The sequence below is a fragment of the Anthonomus grandis genome, chromosome 11 (genome assembly GCF_022605725.1).
Source record: "Anthonomus grandis grandis chromosome 11, icAntGran1.3, whole genome shotgun sequence".
Lineage (NCBI taxonomy): Eukaryota > Metazoa > Arthropoda > Insecta > Coleoptera > Curculionidae > Anthonomus > Anthonomus grandis.
The window spans coordinates 15,841,171-15,857,696 of NC_065556.1; the positions used below are offsets into that span (position 1 = coordinate 15,841,171).

The 16,526-nt window shown below is 31.6% G+C and overlaps 1 protein-coding gene across 1 annotated transcript in view; it reads right to left on the reverse strand.

Moving 5' to 3' along the window:
* Positions 1-605: 605 nt before the first annotated feature.
* Positions 606-16,526, reverse strand: part of LOC126742592 (BMP-binding endothelial regulator protein-like) — a 257,705-nt gene continuing 241,784 nt past the window's right edge. The window contains exons 7-12 of the mRNA XM_050449340.1: positions 16,184-16,470; positions 15,976-16,123; positions 15,089-15,381; positions 14,516-14,741; positions 14,211-14,460; positions 606-1,571 (exon numbers count right to left, since the gene is read on the reverse strand). Of these exons, the coding sequence (XP_050305297.1) occupies positions 1,373-1,571; positions 14,211-14,460; positions 14,516-14,741; positions 15,089-15,381; positions 15,976-16,123; positions 16,184-16,470 (1,403 nt within the window). The 3' untranslated portion in view covers positions 606-1,372. The remainder of the gene's footprint in view (positions 1,572-14,210; positions 14,461-14,515; positions 14,742-15,088; positions 15,382-15,975; positions 16,124-16,183; positions 16,471-16,526) is intronic.

Genomic DNA, 16,526 nt, shown 5'->3' on the forward strand with positions numbered 1-16,526 from the left:
TGACGTATGAGGTAAAAGCTTAATAGTTAAAGATTTTTGCATATATTCATAGGATTTTTTACTAAAAATCACTTTTGATATTTTACAAAATTATTACCTATTGCTTTTACTTAACTTTGACCCATTATAAAAAAATCAAATTTTATTAGTAATATTTAATGGCTTAATTACCTTATGCTTGCTTTTCTAATGAATGAATTTATATAATTTTCCTATAGTCCAAAGACCGATAACTAACCCTTCATTTATTCGAATAAAATTTGTTTTAAATGTACTTCCTTGCTAGAAGTATCGATTATTAATTAATTAAAACTGAATAAGCGAACCATAAGTTAAAAAAAAACTATCTAAAATATTTAACCTTTAAACCTTTTAAGGTTTAAAGGTTAATTTGTTGAAACTTAAATAAATTTAATATTCGATTAACCTTTCTTTATGCAGAATGTCCAATATAAAAACATTTACGTTTAATCAATCGAAAAGCTAATTATTGCTTGATACTTAAGCAAATTGGATTTTAACATAGTTTCTTTAAGAGTTTTTTGGTTATACCAAACCAAAAAAACTTTCTATAAAGGAAAAAAGTGCAAATAAGCAGTCGGTTATATAAAAAAATTATTTTTTTTTGGGTTTTGTTATACCTTATTAATTTTGGCTATAAAACTTAATTAAAAAAATCAAGATTATAAAATTTAAAATCTTTCTTTCAAAACAGCTATAACTTTTCTAATGTCGTTTTAAATTCGACTAGTTTTCTAAAAATTCATTATTCAAACTAGAATTGAAGATTCGGTTAACTGTAGCCGTTTTTCCAATAAGAAATTTTTTTTTAATCTTACCTCCTAAAAACGTGAGTTGACGATTTCTTATTTTATATTTGTTTTGGCTATTTAAGGTAATTATTTAGGACATACTGCATCCCGAGTAATATGATTACATTTTCACCTACTGGGTAAATCTATTTTATTTCTGGCAATTTGAACAATAAGATATTTTCACAAGAATTTATGGAATGTTCTAGAGCCCCTATCAAGTCAATCAATAAAATTATGAGTTCCTAATTAAACAAAATATACTATTGCCCAAAAAGTCATGTAAAGATTAAGATGTAACAACGAAAAAAATCGCTAATACTTTCTGAACAAACTAGTTTATACACTTATATAAACAAATAAACCAAAATACGAACTGAACAAGATATTCTTCACATCCATATTTTGGCATTTTTTAACCACTTTTCAAAATAAAATACAACAACGTATTTACAATGTCGTTAACATTTGCGCGACTTTCTTTTTTCTCTACTCAGGCGAAATTTGAAAAATACTGAAAATGACTAGCCGTCTAAAAAAGACCCTTTTATTTCAATCACCTACTGGATGGGCAACGGGTTCAGGATTCGTGATCTTTGTGAAATTTGAGATACGTTCAACAGCTGATTCCAGGATGGTTTTGATACATGCGAGTACCGCAACATATCCAGCGATTTATGCGGTTTGGTTCGGTGGTGGCTTGGTCGTTGCTCTATTCGTTTGTTCTTTCTCTCTTTAAGGGTAAGGCAGTTACTGTGCCTGGAAAAAAAATTGCAATTATTAATTAATTTATTATTAAATCTCTATTTGACAAAATAAGTGTACAAAATAGATTATTACATAATAGACAACTTAACCTAGTAAGTTGATCCAATGTAAATAAATATATATATATCTAAGAACTGAGTTGACACCATTACAGCCATAGTCTGCTCAGGTTATTCTTAAAAACGGACAGTGAACTACTACATAAATCAATGTTATGAGCGTTTAAGACACTCAGAGATCTATCGATAGGAGAATGACGGCCATATTCAGTTCTGTGCATAGGATCATGATAAAGGTCAAAATTGCGTAGAGTTCTATTTGGAACATTGAGACCCACTTTAGAAAGCAGGTCAGGAGCATTAATCATGCCATTAACCAGCTTAAAGACAAAACAAAGATCAGCGTTCACACGCCTTTTGGCCAATGTATCCAGGTTAAGTCTTACTCTCATGTCCTCACGATGGTACTCGTCAAAGCTAATGCCCATTCTAAATGCAGCACACCGTATAAATCCATCTTGCACTCCCTCAATCATATCTATTGAATTCTGACCTAGAGGAGACCACACTACTGAAGAGAATTCAAGCTTAGATCTAACCAGTGAGACATAAAGGAGTCTATAGGCTTGCAGAGAGAGATGTGAAGTATACCTATTTACAGCACCCAACACTATTAGTCCCTTTAAAGTTATTTTAGAGATGTGATGAACAAATCTCAGATGACTTGACTACATTGACATACTGCAAGGACTTACCAAGGATACTTTATGTAGAATTGAATCTCTTCGAATCTCTATGAAATGATATGTAGCAACACTTGGAAATATTGAGCCTCAATCCGTTTATCACTGACCACTCACACAAAGCATCAAGGTCTTCCTGTTTAAGTTTGGCTATATCATTCACCTGCTTAATCTGCATGTAGAGCTTCAGGTCATCAGCAAACATACTTACAGAACTATGCTTGATCACATTAACAATATCATTCACAAATAGATTGAGGAGCAGAGGGGCACAGTGAGATCCCTCAGGAACCCCTGAGACTACATTAGTAGGTGCAGAAGTACAGCCATGCACCTTCACACTGTGAGTTCTTCCTATCAGAAAACTCTTTAGCCCTTTTAAGAGGGAGTCATGAAAATCAGCACTTTCCAACTTGGCCAGCAAGAGACCAAAGTTCACCCTGTCGAAGGCCTTGGAGAAGTCGGTATAGACCGCATCAGTCTGAACCCCCCTCTCCAAAGCCCCCAACAGATCACACTCGTATTGAACCAAACTGCTGGTTGTGAATTTCCCAGAAGAGAATCCTGACTGTTTTTCACTAATGATTCCTTTGCATTGCCATGTTAGCTACGATAATTGGCAATACCCCCTTATTGCCAGCCTTAAATATGGGCATGATGAAACTGTGCTTCCAAGCTTCTGGGAAGGTAGAGTCCTGTAAACACATATTAAAGATCATCTGGACAGGCCTACTAATTGTATAAATACAGTTCTTTAAAAAGATATTAGGTATATTACCTGGCCCACAGATAAACTTGGTAGGTAATTTCTGCATCTTGGAAAATACCTCCGAGAGAGTGAAGCGTCCAACAATAATATTCTGGGAACCAAATTCAAGAGAATCAAGAATGGGATAAGTAGAGTTGTCGTAAACTGTAGCAAAAAACTTTGCAAACAAATCAGTAATTGCTTCCCTAGACTCTGCCATTTCCTGGCCCAAAAACATCGAATTTGGAAATGCATTGCTCTTTCTTTTGTCATTGACAAACTTCCAAAAGTAACGACTATCATCCACCACTCACCTCTCCACTTTACCAATATATTCACTAAAGCAACGATCGTGTTCTACTTTACATCGAGATCTAAGGGTCGAAAAAAGAGCATAAGAATCAGGTGAGGGAGTAGACGTATATTTCCTGTGTGCAGCCTTCGTTTTACAAATTAAGTCTTTAAGTAAAGGACTAAACCATTTAGGAAAAGATAAAGTCCTTAGTCTCTTTTTAAGAACATACAAATCAAGGCAATCCTGTAAAATATCATTTAACTTACCCGCAGCACCATCAACATTCAACCCATCAAAATTCATACTCCAATCAATAGCCCCCAAATGAAAGTTAATTAGATTAAAAACTTCTGAAGTTACAAATTATAATATGGTTGGATATTCTTTTTAACATTAAAGTAACTGTAGAATATCATCCATAGACGTTTTTACATAATAGTTTACATACAAAGTCTTAAGAAATTAAATAATAAGTACCCTATCTCAAATCTTAGACCTAAATATTATAATCTAATAAGAAAAGTGATCTTTTTTTTAAATTTTCTTTTCGTAATCCATTAACCTCAGTAATTGTTTTAGAAAACTTGCAAAATGCAAAAAAAATTGATTTAAGATTAAATTTGTGTAATAAAATCTATTATTTATATAAATATTTTTGCATCTGCAACATTTTTTCCATAAAATATATTATTACCTACCTCTAGCCTAGTTTTTTTTAAGCTGCAAAATTTTAGCTAAATATTTGAACATTAAGTATCAACAACCATTTTTTCAAGAAAAGTTGCAGATACAAAATTATTATTTATCAAAGATCTTTATTTGCTCTAAAAGTAAACAACATTTTAAAACAAAATTCAATACCAAATTAAAGTAATATTTAAACCTTTGGACAATATGGTGTAATTGTACTGCCATGTAGATGCAATTTATGCGGACTTCTTCAATGCGTTCGACAGAGTCAAGCATCACTTGACGGTCAAATTAAGACCTACTGACTTTAATGTGCTAATTTTCAAATGGAGCACTTCGGAGTCGGAAGGTCGGAAAATATATATCTAACAATAAATTCTAGTGTTTGTTATTTGCAAATGTAATTAATCAGCTAAATAATTTTTATCATTTATTACTTCAGTTTTTATATAAAATTGGTTGGTAAGTCTGTGTCATTATTTACTTAATTGGTAAAGTATTAGAAGTACTAAATATATTGAATATTTTAGGTATATTGGGAAAGACAATAAGTTAAAATCTTATGACCATAATAATTTAATTATATCTAAAGTAATAAAGCTGCCTGGTTTTATTAATGATTCTGTTTCGTTCTTATTAAGATCTCAATTAAAGTACCCATCTGTAGTGTTATCTTTTTTAATGCAGTTTACATTATTAGTATTTAACAGTTTTAGAACAAATTTTTAACATTTTATTGTTTTAGATCAATTATTTTGCAGTTTAGTGTAAAATAACCCAAAATTAAATGAAATTAAATAAGTCATTATGTCATAGAGGGGAAATTAATAACTTTTGTGTCATCTTTAAAACTATTAACGGTTTAATTACTTATCGAGCACCAGAGGAATAGTACCACTACCTACTGTAACTGTATTTTTATGGAACTAATTATGGTTCGAATAGTTCATTAACCAGATCATTAAATCTTATAAAATAATATTCCTCTCTTCATCCATTTGAGAAGCTTTTAAATTCCTTTAGAAACTTAATAATTATGTTTATGTTAAAGCCATATATTTTTCATAATATTTTATTTTGTACTTTTAAATTTATTATTTATATATTATTTTTAATTTATATTTTAATAAAATAAAATGTGTGTCATAGTTCTTATGGTATATCTTTGAAACTTTGAGAGAATCTTTGGCAATAATTTCTTTGAATAGACTATTTCATATATTATTTTATTAGTATATTAGAGAATCTGAAGTAAACGCTATTCGGGGAAGATAAGAACACTATTGCCTGGCTTTTTGCCCAAATAGAGCCTACAGTATTGTGTTATTATCCCTGCAGTACTAGTATACTGCATTAGTTTACTCTTTCGTCTTCATTAAAAGACCACAGCTTATATCGCGTTAAATCAATTAACGTAATAAATGAAACAACTTATTCAATACCAATTATAGCCATTTAGTAGCTAATTGTCTGTGTTGTCCTTACGTATACCAATTTATTTTTAGTTTTACCTTATTTGCACTCACTGCTGCTTCTTAACAGGTAACTTTACTTACTTATACTCATAACGATAGCTTTTTACTGAGTTTAGATATAAGTACATGCACGGATCTTTACTTGGAAACTAAGAGTGTAGGAATAAAGACCAGTTTTTGGGTAAATTCATATCAGACACTGTAACTCTTGGACCTGTAGTTGGTCACTAAGAATCTGGAAAGACCTCCATATCATGGTTTAAAAAGTAATGGTAAATAAGGGTATATTGTAACTAGACACATGACTTATATATCTTAGCCATAGTAACAAAGATCGACTGTGTACTGCACCTCTTGGACTTGCAATTGCTTAACCAATTAAAGCCTAGCGGTCCCATATAGCACCACTAAACAAGTGAGGCTTTACAAGGGTGGAAAACTAGGGTGGCACGATTTTTTGCACATTAGATGTATCTTTGTAGTATCTAGAGCATATAATAGGAGAGAGTGGTATCGTTTAAATTTGCCGCCACAATTTCACTAGCGCTGTCGCGAACGACCCATACAGTATTGCGTCAGCCACCATTAGTTAGTTTTCGTATGCCGACCAACAAAGATTTTACGAAGCGATTTCTGTTTTCTTATGGATAAATATTGAAAAGAAGATCGAACATAGAAACGTATATTTCCTCCAAATAAATAAATTTAGTTTTTATTAATATGTCATTTTACTTCTTGTAATGTATAAGTTTTAACCTATAAATATTGGGGCCAAAATTTTTTAGGCTTCGCATTTACATTGAATTGAAATTTAAAGCATGCGGTAGTACACATTGAAACACATGCATGTAGTACACAATGATACGTGTTTCATTGTGTACCATTATGATCGTTCTATACAGTCATTTTTTTTATTGCAGGTATACCATGGTAAGAAAGAAGAAAAAACGAACAAGAGACAAATTTACAAGCGAACAAATGACGGCAGCCGTCCAAGAGGTGAAAAGAAATGGAACTTCACTTTGCGTTGCTGCAGAGATGTTTGACATAAACTTTAACACATTAAAGTGATATGTGATGAAAGAGAAAAATGACTCTAAAGCCAAGATGGAGCCAAATTATGCTGTTCGATTAGTGTTTACCTCAGAGCAGGAAAAGATTATGTGTGATTACATTAAGACCTGCACCAAATTGGCATACGGATTAAATACCCTAAAAGTTAGACAATTGGTGCACGAAATGGCTGCTAAAAACAATATTACTGTGCCAGAATCTTGGAAAACTAATAAGTGCGCAAGCAAAGATTGGTTACGGGCTTTTATAAGGAGAAATCTATCCTTAAGCATTAGAAGACCCGAAGCTTGCTCTCTATCGAGGCTTACTTCGTTTACGAAACCTAATGTTGAAAGATTTTTTTCACATTTAGAGCAAATATATAAAAAACACCCATCAGTTCAAGATATCCGAATATATAATGGGATTAGATGAAACGGCTACAACAACCGTCCAGCGGCCTCATAAAATAGTACCAAAGGGATTAAGCAGTTAAACCAGTGCACAAGTGCCGAAAGAGGATTACTAGCTACTACTTGTGCAATAATTCGAGCAGATGGAATATTTCTACCGCCAGCAATTATTTTCCCACGTACAAAATTTAATGACCTCATGTTAAATGGAGCACCGCCAGAAACGTTGAGACTAACCAATCCAAGTGGCTGGATAACCGCAGACCTTTTCACCCAAGTAATAGATCATTTTATTAAGTATACTTCTACTACGAAAGAAAATCCATGTCTATTAATATATGACAATCACGAAATACATATGTCTTTGGAGATAGCAGAAAAATCAAAATCGAATGGCATAATCATTTTAACCCTACCTCCACACACAAGCAACAAGATGCATCCTTTAGATAAGTCAGTATTTTTTTCTTTTAAAAATGTTTTCAACAGTGCAATTGATTCGTGGCTTCTTAACCATCCTGGAGTTCCTAATTGCCTATTGTACCATTGTTATTATACCTACTAGTACATTGATATTATACCAAATTGCAGAATGTGTCGGTATAGCTCACTAATCTACAGGAATCTACCCGTTTAACAAAAATATTTTTATGGAAGCTGATTTTCTTTTATCCTCGGTTACTGACAAACGAAAAAAAGATTTAGAAAACGACGATACACAAAAAGGAATGGTGGGAATACAAGCTACCATTATTAATGATATATCGTCAACAAGCATTGCAGCTACCTCCAGCGCTGATTTATCTAGTGCAACGAAAATTAGGGAATGTGGACTAGATGAGGAAAACTCAACGTTTGAAATAGCGTCGACATCAGAGAGTTCCTTTACTATGCCATTTGAGTTTCGAGGATTCCCAAAGGCTGCGCCTAGGAAAAATTCAAATCGAACACGGAAATCGAAGATTGTGTTATTTTAACCAGCACGCCGGAAATGAAAGAGCTTTCTTACAAAACAGAAAAAAATAAAATCCCAAATATTAAGACAGTGACAAAAGTAAAGCGAAATATATCGAAAGTTTTAGACAATAAAGAGTATAAAAAGGACGTACAAAGTAAAAGGAAAAAGACAAGTGAGAGTGAATCAGAAATGGAATCTGAAAGTTTAGAGTTACAGTTAGCGGACTCTTTGGATGAATGAATTAACCTTAGCTGATCTCCAATATCATATGTTGGAGGAACAGAAAGATGACACGATTACTGCAATTACCGAAACAACTGCAATTTTAGAAGACGCATTTGTATTAGGGAAATTTGAAAATTACGTCCACTATGTCGCTAAAATTTTGGAAATAAAAAAATCATAAATTCCAATGAGTTTAAAATTTCATATTTAAGAAGAAGCGCTAAGGTGTCCAATTCATTTTACTTTCCGAATTTTCCTGATATTCATACGGGACTGAAATCGGATTTCGTTATGTTATTACCGAAACCTATAAATACATAGAATAAAAGGCTTTCTTCTTATTATAAATTTGGATTAGAGTTTAACAATATGATTGTATTGTATGATTGATATAAACGTAAAAACATAAAGATTTTTTGTATTAATATATTTTTTCCAATGTGTTTTATGTTAAACTACCTTATGTTTTAAACTGTACCACTAGGGTGGAAAATGCGGACTTTACGCTGGAGGTATTATTAGTGATGTGGATTTCTTTACAAGGAAAAAATAATTTATGTACTGCATCAGTATTAAAAGGATGCTTAGATTGTATGACGTGCCTTGATCAATACTTTATAACTACATCACAATTTTAGTGTAAACCGAGTTATTCCTTTAGGGGCTCTTTAGGCGTTTCTGCAAATGTAGCATTTTTATTTATCATACACTTTATTTCCGTGGAAAAAAAATGATTGGATAACTTGAATCACAGAGTGCTGAAACTATTTTTATTAAGAATGAGAAGATGGGAGTTCAACAAGGCAATGAAGCTATAGTGTTGTGCAAACTCATTCCACAGACATCTGGAACTACTCGTGTAAAAGATTAAGACCAGGATTAAGACCATTAACTGGGTATATATAACCTGTTGGAAATAAAGCTTATTAAGACCAAAGTGATCCTAAAAAATAAACCTTGAAACTAAGACCTACTGAACCGAAATTTATTTAGGATCTTTTACAAACCCAGTATCAAGCGATTATTCTAAGTATAGTCAAATGAGTTTTGTGGTCATATTTGAACTTTTTTTCTTCGATAACTTATCGCAGAAGGTTATAACTGAATCCACCAATTACGCTCTACTAAAAAACAGTCCAGACCCAAAAATGTCTATCGATGAATTAAAATTTATATAGAAATACTTATCCTTAGTGGTTTTAACGTTTTATCGTCTAAAACAAATTACTAGGAAAATTCAAATGACATGGAAAACATCATGATTATTTTTTTAAATTTGCAAATATATACATTTTATCAATAATTCTAAGATTGACTTAACTGACAAAATCTAGAAACTTCGTACACTGCCAGATCATTCACCATAAAATTCATTTAGCATTTCGTTTTAGAATAAAATCCGTCATATAATGAATCAATTCTTTGGTATTTTGATTTCCAAGGCTGTAAACAATTTAGCCGCGGCACACCTATTCGCGTTGAATATAAAGTTTTGGTACCTTAACCCCAACTTGTTAAAAAACTAAGGTATTGGATAGTTTAATTTATCAAGGAAAAAACAAATGAACAAATAGTTGGAAAGACGGCAGCACCTCCCCAAATAATTGCCGAGTTGGGTAATAAAAAGACATTAAAATACAACTTTTTTATCGACAATCTTTTTACTACTGCAAGCCTTTGTGGACTTGGTATAGACTGTTTTAAAAATTTCATTGTCGATAAAAATATAATTTCCGTTCTATATTTTTTTTGTTCAGTATGTATACAGTGAGGACGCGCAAGTTGGACCAAATTCATTTAAAAATTCAGGGGTGTGTTAAAAAAAAATGCTCGGAAACGCCGGTCTTTTTGATAATAAATTCGTGTATACAGGGTGAACCAAAAATAAGCAACGACCATCAACTCCAATTTTTTAAATAGAAACACCCATTTTTTATTCCATTTTTAAATTCTGCATAGAATTTTAAGTATATTATAAATATTATGTCTTATTCTTGATACTAACGTTATTATTAAATTGGCAACTGTTTGGATCATTTGAGCATATTCAAACATGTTTTTTTAATAGTATTTTAACTAAGGTATCTTTTGATTGTTGACACCTTGTCATCATTTAATCGCATGGAAACAGTATGCATTACTTTACGTAAATGTCAGTGTGTCAAGTGCAGTTGCAAAGTTTAAAAGTATGGCGTGTTTAACTGAAAAACAAAGAATTGAAATTTTGATGATGTTAGGATATGGCGACAAGACTCGAACACAGGCCAAAGTTTGCGATCTATTTAATAATAATTCCCCGGAGAGGCCTATTACATATTCGGTAGTAAGCAAAATTAAAGAAAAGTTTAGAGATTTTGGTCATGTTAAAGACAAATATGACCTGGACCGTCCCACGCTTCCAGAAAACAGACAATTAAACATTCTGCTCCATTTACAAGAAAATCCACATAAATCAACTCGACAAGTTGCTGCAGATCAGTCGGTTAGTAAATCACGTGTTCTAAAATATTTGCATAGGAATAAACTGAATCCATATAAAATTCATTTAATTCAGGAGCTTGTTAAAAATCATCTCATCTGAAGAATAGAGTTTTGCAAAATAATGATGAATAAATGTAATGCAAACCCACAATTCTTAAGTAAAATTAATTTTTTCCAACGAGGCAAGTTTTTTTTTAAATGGTTCTGTAAAATAGGCAAAATTTTTCGTTATTGGGCACCAGAAAATCCACACTGCAGTATGGAAAGTCATACACAATTTCCCAACAAGTTAAACGTATGGGGAGGAATTCTGGGCACGTCAATTGTGGGTCCCTATTTTTATTGAGGACGCACATACTTTTAAAAAATATTTGGAGTTGCTTCAAAATTAGATAGTATCTAGTTTAATTGTACCTTATCCAAATGGTGAAAACCCATTTATACCGGCAGATTCGATATAGTTCCAACAGGATGGCGCCCTCCCCTTACTATTTGCGAACAGCATGAGATTACCTTACTAACATTTTCCCAAATAGATGGGTTGGAAGGGGGGGTTTTATTGAATGGCCAGCAAGATCGTCAGATTTAACCCCATTGGATTTTTTTCTATGGGGCTATGTAAAATCAAAATTTTATTTTGATAAACCTGAAAGTTTAGACGAATTAAAAAATAAAATTAAAGCCGGAATACAACAAATCTAGCTTCAAACAATAAGTAAATTATTACAAGAATTTGAATATCGACTTGGTTACTGTCAGGAAGTTAATGGTCAACAATTTGAACATTTATTTTAATTTTTTTGTTTCGTTTTTTTTTTTTTTAAACTGTTTCAAAAATTCATGGTTATTTATAAAAAATTTAATCGCAAATTTCCTAATAAATATTAAGATTAGGTATGGTATATGGTACATGGTATACAAAATATACTTAAAATTTTATACAAAATCAAAAAATAAAATAAAAAAATGGGTGTTTCCATTAAAAAAAATTAAATTGATGGTCCTAGCTCATTTTTGATAGATGAATTCATCACCAATCGCACAAAAAATAAAAATCGTCCGAGCGTTTTTTTTTCGAACACACTACTGAATTTTAAATTAATTTGTTCCAACTTGCGCGCCCTCAATATACATATGTGTAGTAGACTAATCTCATATGGAAATACGTGTTTTTTTTAAATTTCATTCGCAGATTTTATAAAAAACATTAAATCATGCTTTGGACATTTAATTTAGCAAGCTAAATGCTAAAAAAACCTTAAATTGAAAAAAATTCTATTCTCGGCCTTAATGGGTTAAGAGAGACCCAAATAGGGAAAATGGGGAAAACTTTGTGAGCACATTTCTTCCAACAACGACTGCAGTTAGCAGTCCACTGTAACTCTTCGACCCATAGTTTGTCAACAAGAGTTTTGAAAGAGACCCATATTCGGGTTTAAGGAGTAATGAGGAATAGAGGAAACTCGTAAGTAACTTCGTTTGTGATACGCGATATGACTCGCGACTTCACTTATACACTACATCTCAATAACAGCAACTAAACTCAACTATGTAACACATATCCTAAACCTGTAATTGATCAGCAAAAGTCTGGATGAATCGCCATTACAACTTGCGAGTCCACTCATACACTACATCTTGGCGACTCTCACAACTGAACTTTCACCATGTGACTTTTTACCAGTTTGTTTACTTAATGGATTTAAAATTGTTCATTAAGTGCATAATTTAATGCTCATTAAGAAGGTAAGAATAAAGTGCCTGATAGTTTCACGGGAATTTATTGGTAATACTTATGATATTAGCGTATAAGAAATACCAATTGAAATTGATTGCTTTATGTTGTCTAAGAGCGTTTAAGAAAATTGGTGTTGTCCTTAAAATTCTGAACATAAAAAAATAAAGAATAAAACATACACCGAATAAAAATAAATACATCTTAATGGCAAAAAAGGTGATGCTGGGTTATCTACTAACAAACGGTTCAAGCAATTAAATCAAGTAACATAATGACCTAATAAAATTATGAATAAAAAAATATAGATTTGTATTATCAAAATTGAAATTGTTGGAACTACCAAAAAAAAAGCAAATTAGCGAAGAAAAAAATGATTGATGACGTAAAAAAACTATTTTGATCACTGATAGCTTTTTAGTTGTTAGTAAAATTCATTATTTAATATACATTAAATTTATATATTTTTGAAAAGAGGATTTTAAGGGCTTTAAGAATTTATAAAAAAATAATATGTGCTCCATAAGAAAAAATTTTTTTTGGAATATCAACTTTATGAAATACCCTGTATAAAAATATATAACATAAGAATATTTATCGTTAAAAAGTACTTTGAGAAAGTGTTTTCAGAAGTCAATTATCTTTAATAGCAAAAAAGGTATGGCTAATTACCAAAATCGACCAAATTCAAGAAACGCCCCCTAGCGGCCAAACAGTTTGATTTTAAATTTTTTTTTACAAAATTTGAGCTCGTGACATATAAGTCAATTTGTATCTGTTGGAAATATGAGTTTGAGAAAATACGAGTTTTCTGTTAAAACAGTCGAAATCGCACCACCCTGTACATATAATAGTTTGATCTAGTACATCTAATATTTTAATTTTAATGAACGAAGATTTACAGTATGTTTTTATATTATTTTACTTTAGTATTTTAGTCTTCGCATTTTTTTTTAAATCTTATTTTAACAAAAAAGTAAATCCCTAAACGTAAGAAGAGATATTAGAAATCGTCGACAGGTAAATATTGAAGAGAGAGAAGAAATATTAAATGTAGATGAAAATAAAATATAATTACCTAGAACATTATTAATATACCTTCTCTGGAAGGAAAAATATCAGGATAGGAAGTCTTAAGAGGCAAACACATAAAAAAACAAACGTAATGGTATGAAAAAGCCATAAATATGTATACATTTTAAACAAAATCTTAAAATAGATTCCAAAACTTTAAAATGCGTATAATCAATTTTATTTTCGTAATCAATTTTAAGCTATTGAGTCTATATCTATATCCATATATATTTGCTCACTAACTAGTCCTTTTAAATTTTTTGAAATCGTATTACTACATTTGGCAGGTCAATATTAAAATGCCTATTGCAATTTAGGAACAAAGCAGTTATAACTACTATGTTTACCCTAAACCTATGTCGAATCTATACACTTGAATTAGATTAATGATTGAACATTAGATTAGGCTAAATAAAAAGCGATGTGACACTTGAGATTACAAGATGATTTTTTGAACTAAACTTTAAGATTTTCTCTAACGAAAAAATTACTAGAACCAAAGTGAAAAGTTATGGAAAACCAATCGATAGGACTTTTAAATCTAGAAAATAACTTAACTAGCTAATTCAACTATGAGATTATAATATAAAGAACTTCCAACAAAATACTGTAACTTCTTTGTTTCCCTGAGATAAGCTAACTATAACATGCAGATTGTCCTTTAGATAAAACTGGTTAAATTAGTTTTAATTAATAGTTATCACTTTGTTTACAAATTTATAAAATCAATAGAACACTTACTTTTGCCAATTGGGCAGCTTGACCCCCAACCTCTCACACTCCCTGGCATAAGCCATAATACTCTCGCAGTAACATTTCTTATGGGCACAGGAGTGCATGTCCATCCTGCATGCTTTAAAATATTTACTGTTGCTCAACTTTGATTCACACTCTGAGAAGCTTTCGTTAAAAAGATATTTACACTCCGTTGGATCTCTTCCTCCTTTTTGTTTTTCCGGCTTTATTTTCTTAGCACATTCGGATTTTTTACCTTTAAATCAAATATGTTGAATATCTGTAATAAATTAAAGTTGTCGCAAACTTACCTACACACCAAGAAGACCCAAAGCTCAGTAGATCCTTATCTCCGACTATTTTGCCAGTTTTCGTTTGAAAGTCATCTTGAACATCTCCATTAAAATTGCCACATAAACCTCGTAGTTTTCCTTTAAATACTGGAGGCACAGTTACCTCCAAAAAACTTCTGCCATTCCAAGTTATAGTTACATCATTTTGTAGACGTACTTCAAGAAGATCTCCTTTTCTGGTTAACTATAAAAAATTTAGTAATTTGTTTTGTTTGTTCTGCATCTTTTAAGCTTAGAAAACTTTTACTTGAATGGAAATATATATATATAAATAGGCGAAAAAACACAAAGTCTCGGTCTCAAAGGTCATACAATAAAATTATTTTTCAAAACGGCTACACGTTTCGCACAAAGAATTGAGCATCATCAGATCTGAACGATAGAAAACTAATAACACATACACATGCTACAGATCAGCTCTATGATGACACTCAATGCTTTGTGTTTTTTCACCTATTTAAAATCATATTGGGGTCTCGTTGAGGGAAATAGAAGAATTTTTTCAAATTTTAAAATATATATGCAACTTACATTAAAGTATCCAGGTTCCACCAAAGGTATTGCAGCTTTATTTCCGTTATATTTTACCCTTAGCCTTTGCTGCAAATTGAGCCGAATTTTTCCAAAATTTACTGCAACCCTCTTGGTTATTGTAGAGGCCTTAGAATTATGAGCTACGTATTCATAATTAGCCACTTTTATGGAAAAACTTTTGTTGTAGACGTCTTCAATTAGCTGATACTTTCCAATCCCTTTAAATGTGTAAATCATACCATCAAAAGTTTTGTAGTGAGGATCCCCAAACGCCATACAAGCTCCATCATCTAAAATAGTAAATAGAAGCATAACTTAAATGGACACGATGGTATACTGTTATATTATATTATACATTATGATAATATATATCTAAAAAATATATAAATAGAATTTTAAACGTGATGAAAATGACATTTAAGTGGTAAATACGTATAGTATTTCGTAGTTTTACTATTTAGGGTACAATATTTTGTTTAATTGTTTCTGTGGTATCTAAATTAAAAGCAGAGTTTATTATTAGTTTCAGCTCTCTCCAACTTAGCTAGGCCTTATTAAGTGTTGCTGAATGTCTTTGCCCATGTAATATAATGAATAACAGATAAAGTTTAATCTTTTTGTTTTTAATTTCAAACGATTTAGGATAATTCACTTTCTAAAAAAATAAAATCCAAAAAATATTTTACTTTACCAAAAATACCATAAAAGAAATGAAAAAAATCCATTTTTATTGCCATAAGTTCATGATCCGCATGAAAGTTATGATTATTTAAGTAAAAGATTTACTATAATCCATAATTCAGGTAATAACATATTATATGCTCTTACTTCCTTTATAAACTCTTCAAATAAATAATTTATTTTTTTAATTGATTGACACTTACTTTCCACACATTTTGCACAACATTCCCCGGGTATTCTCAGCATTTTCATATTGGGAGCACAAGTGTTACATTTCGTTCTGGCACAGCTAAACTTTCCGTTGTGGCACTTACAAGAACTGCATACATCCAGTTGATAAACATTACCATCCTACCTAACAAGTTACGATTATATAAAATTGTCTAACGATAAATTAACGTAATAACATGCCTCATAAACTCGCCCGTCTAGTTCACAGTGAGTTATCATCTCTTCGACTCTAGGCTTGGTGCAAATGGGACAGCAATGTCCAGGAAAGGATTTTTGTAGCTCCGGAGCACAGTCTAAAATTGGACATGACACCCTTGTGCAAACCGAGGTGCTATTTATGCATGAACACTCGGTACATTTGTCCAGTTTCCAGCTTTGGCCGTCCCAAAAGAAGGAGGTTTGAATAGGACAGGCATGTTCTACCATTATAATGCTACGGGTACCTTTACATCTTGGGCAGCATTCACCTGAAAGAGTTTTTTTATATAAATTAAAATGGTTTCAGGGGTTTTAGTTATAGTTT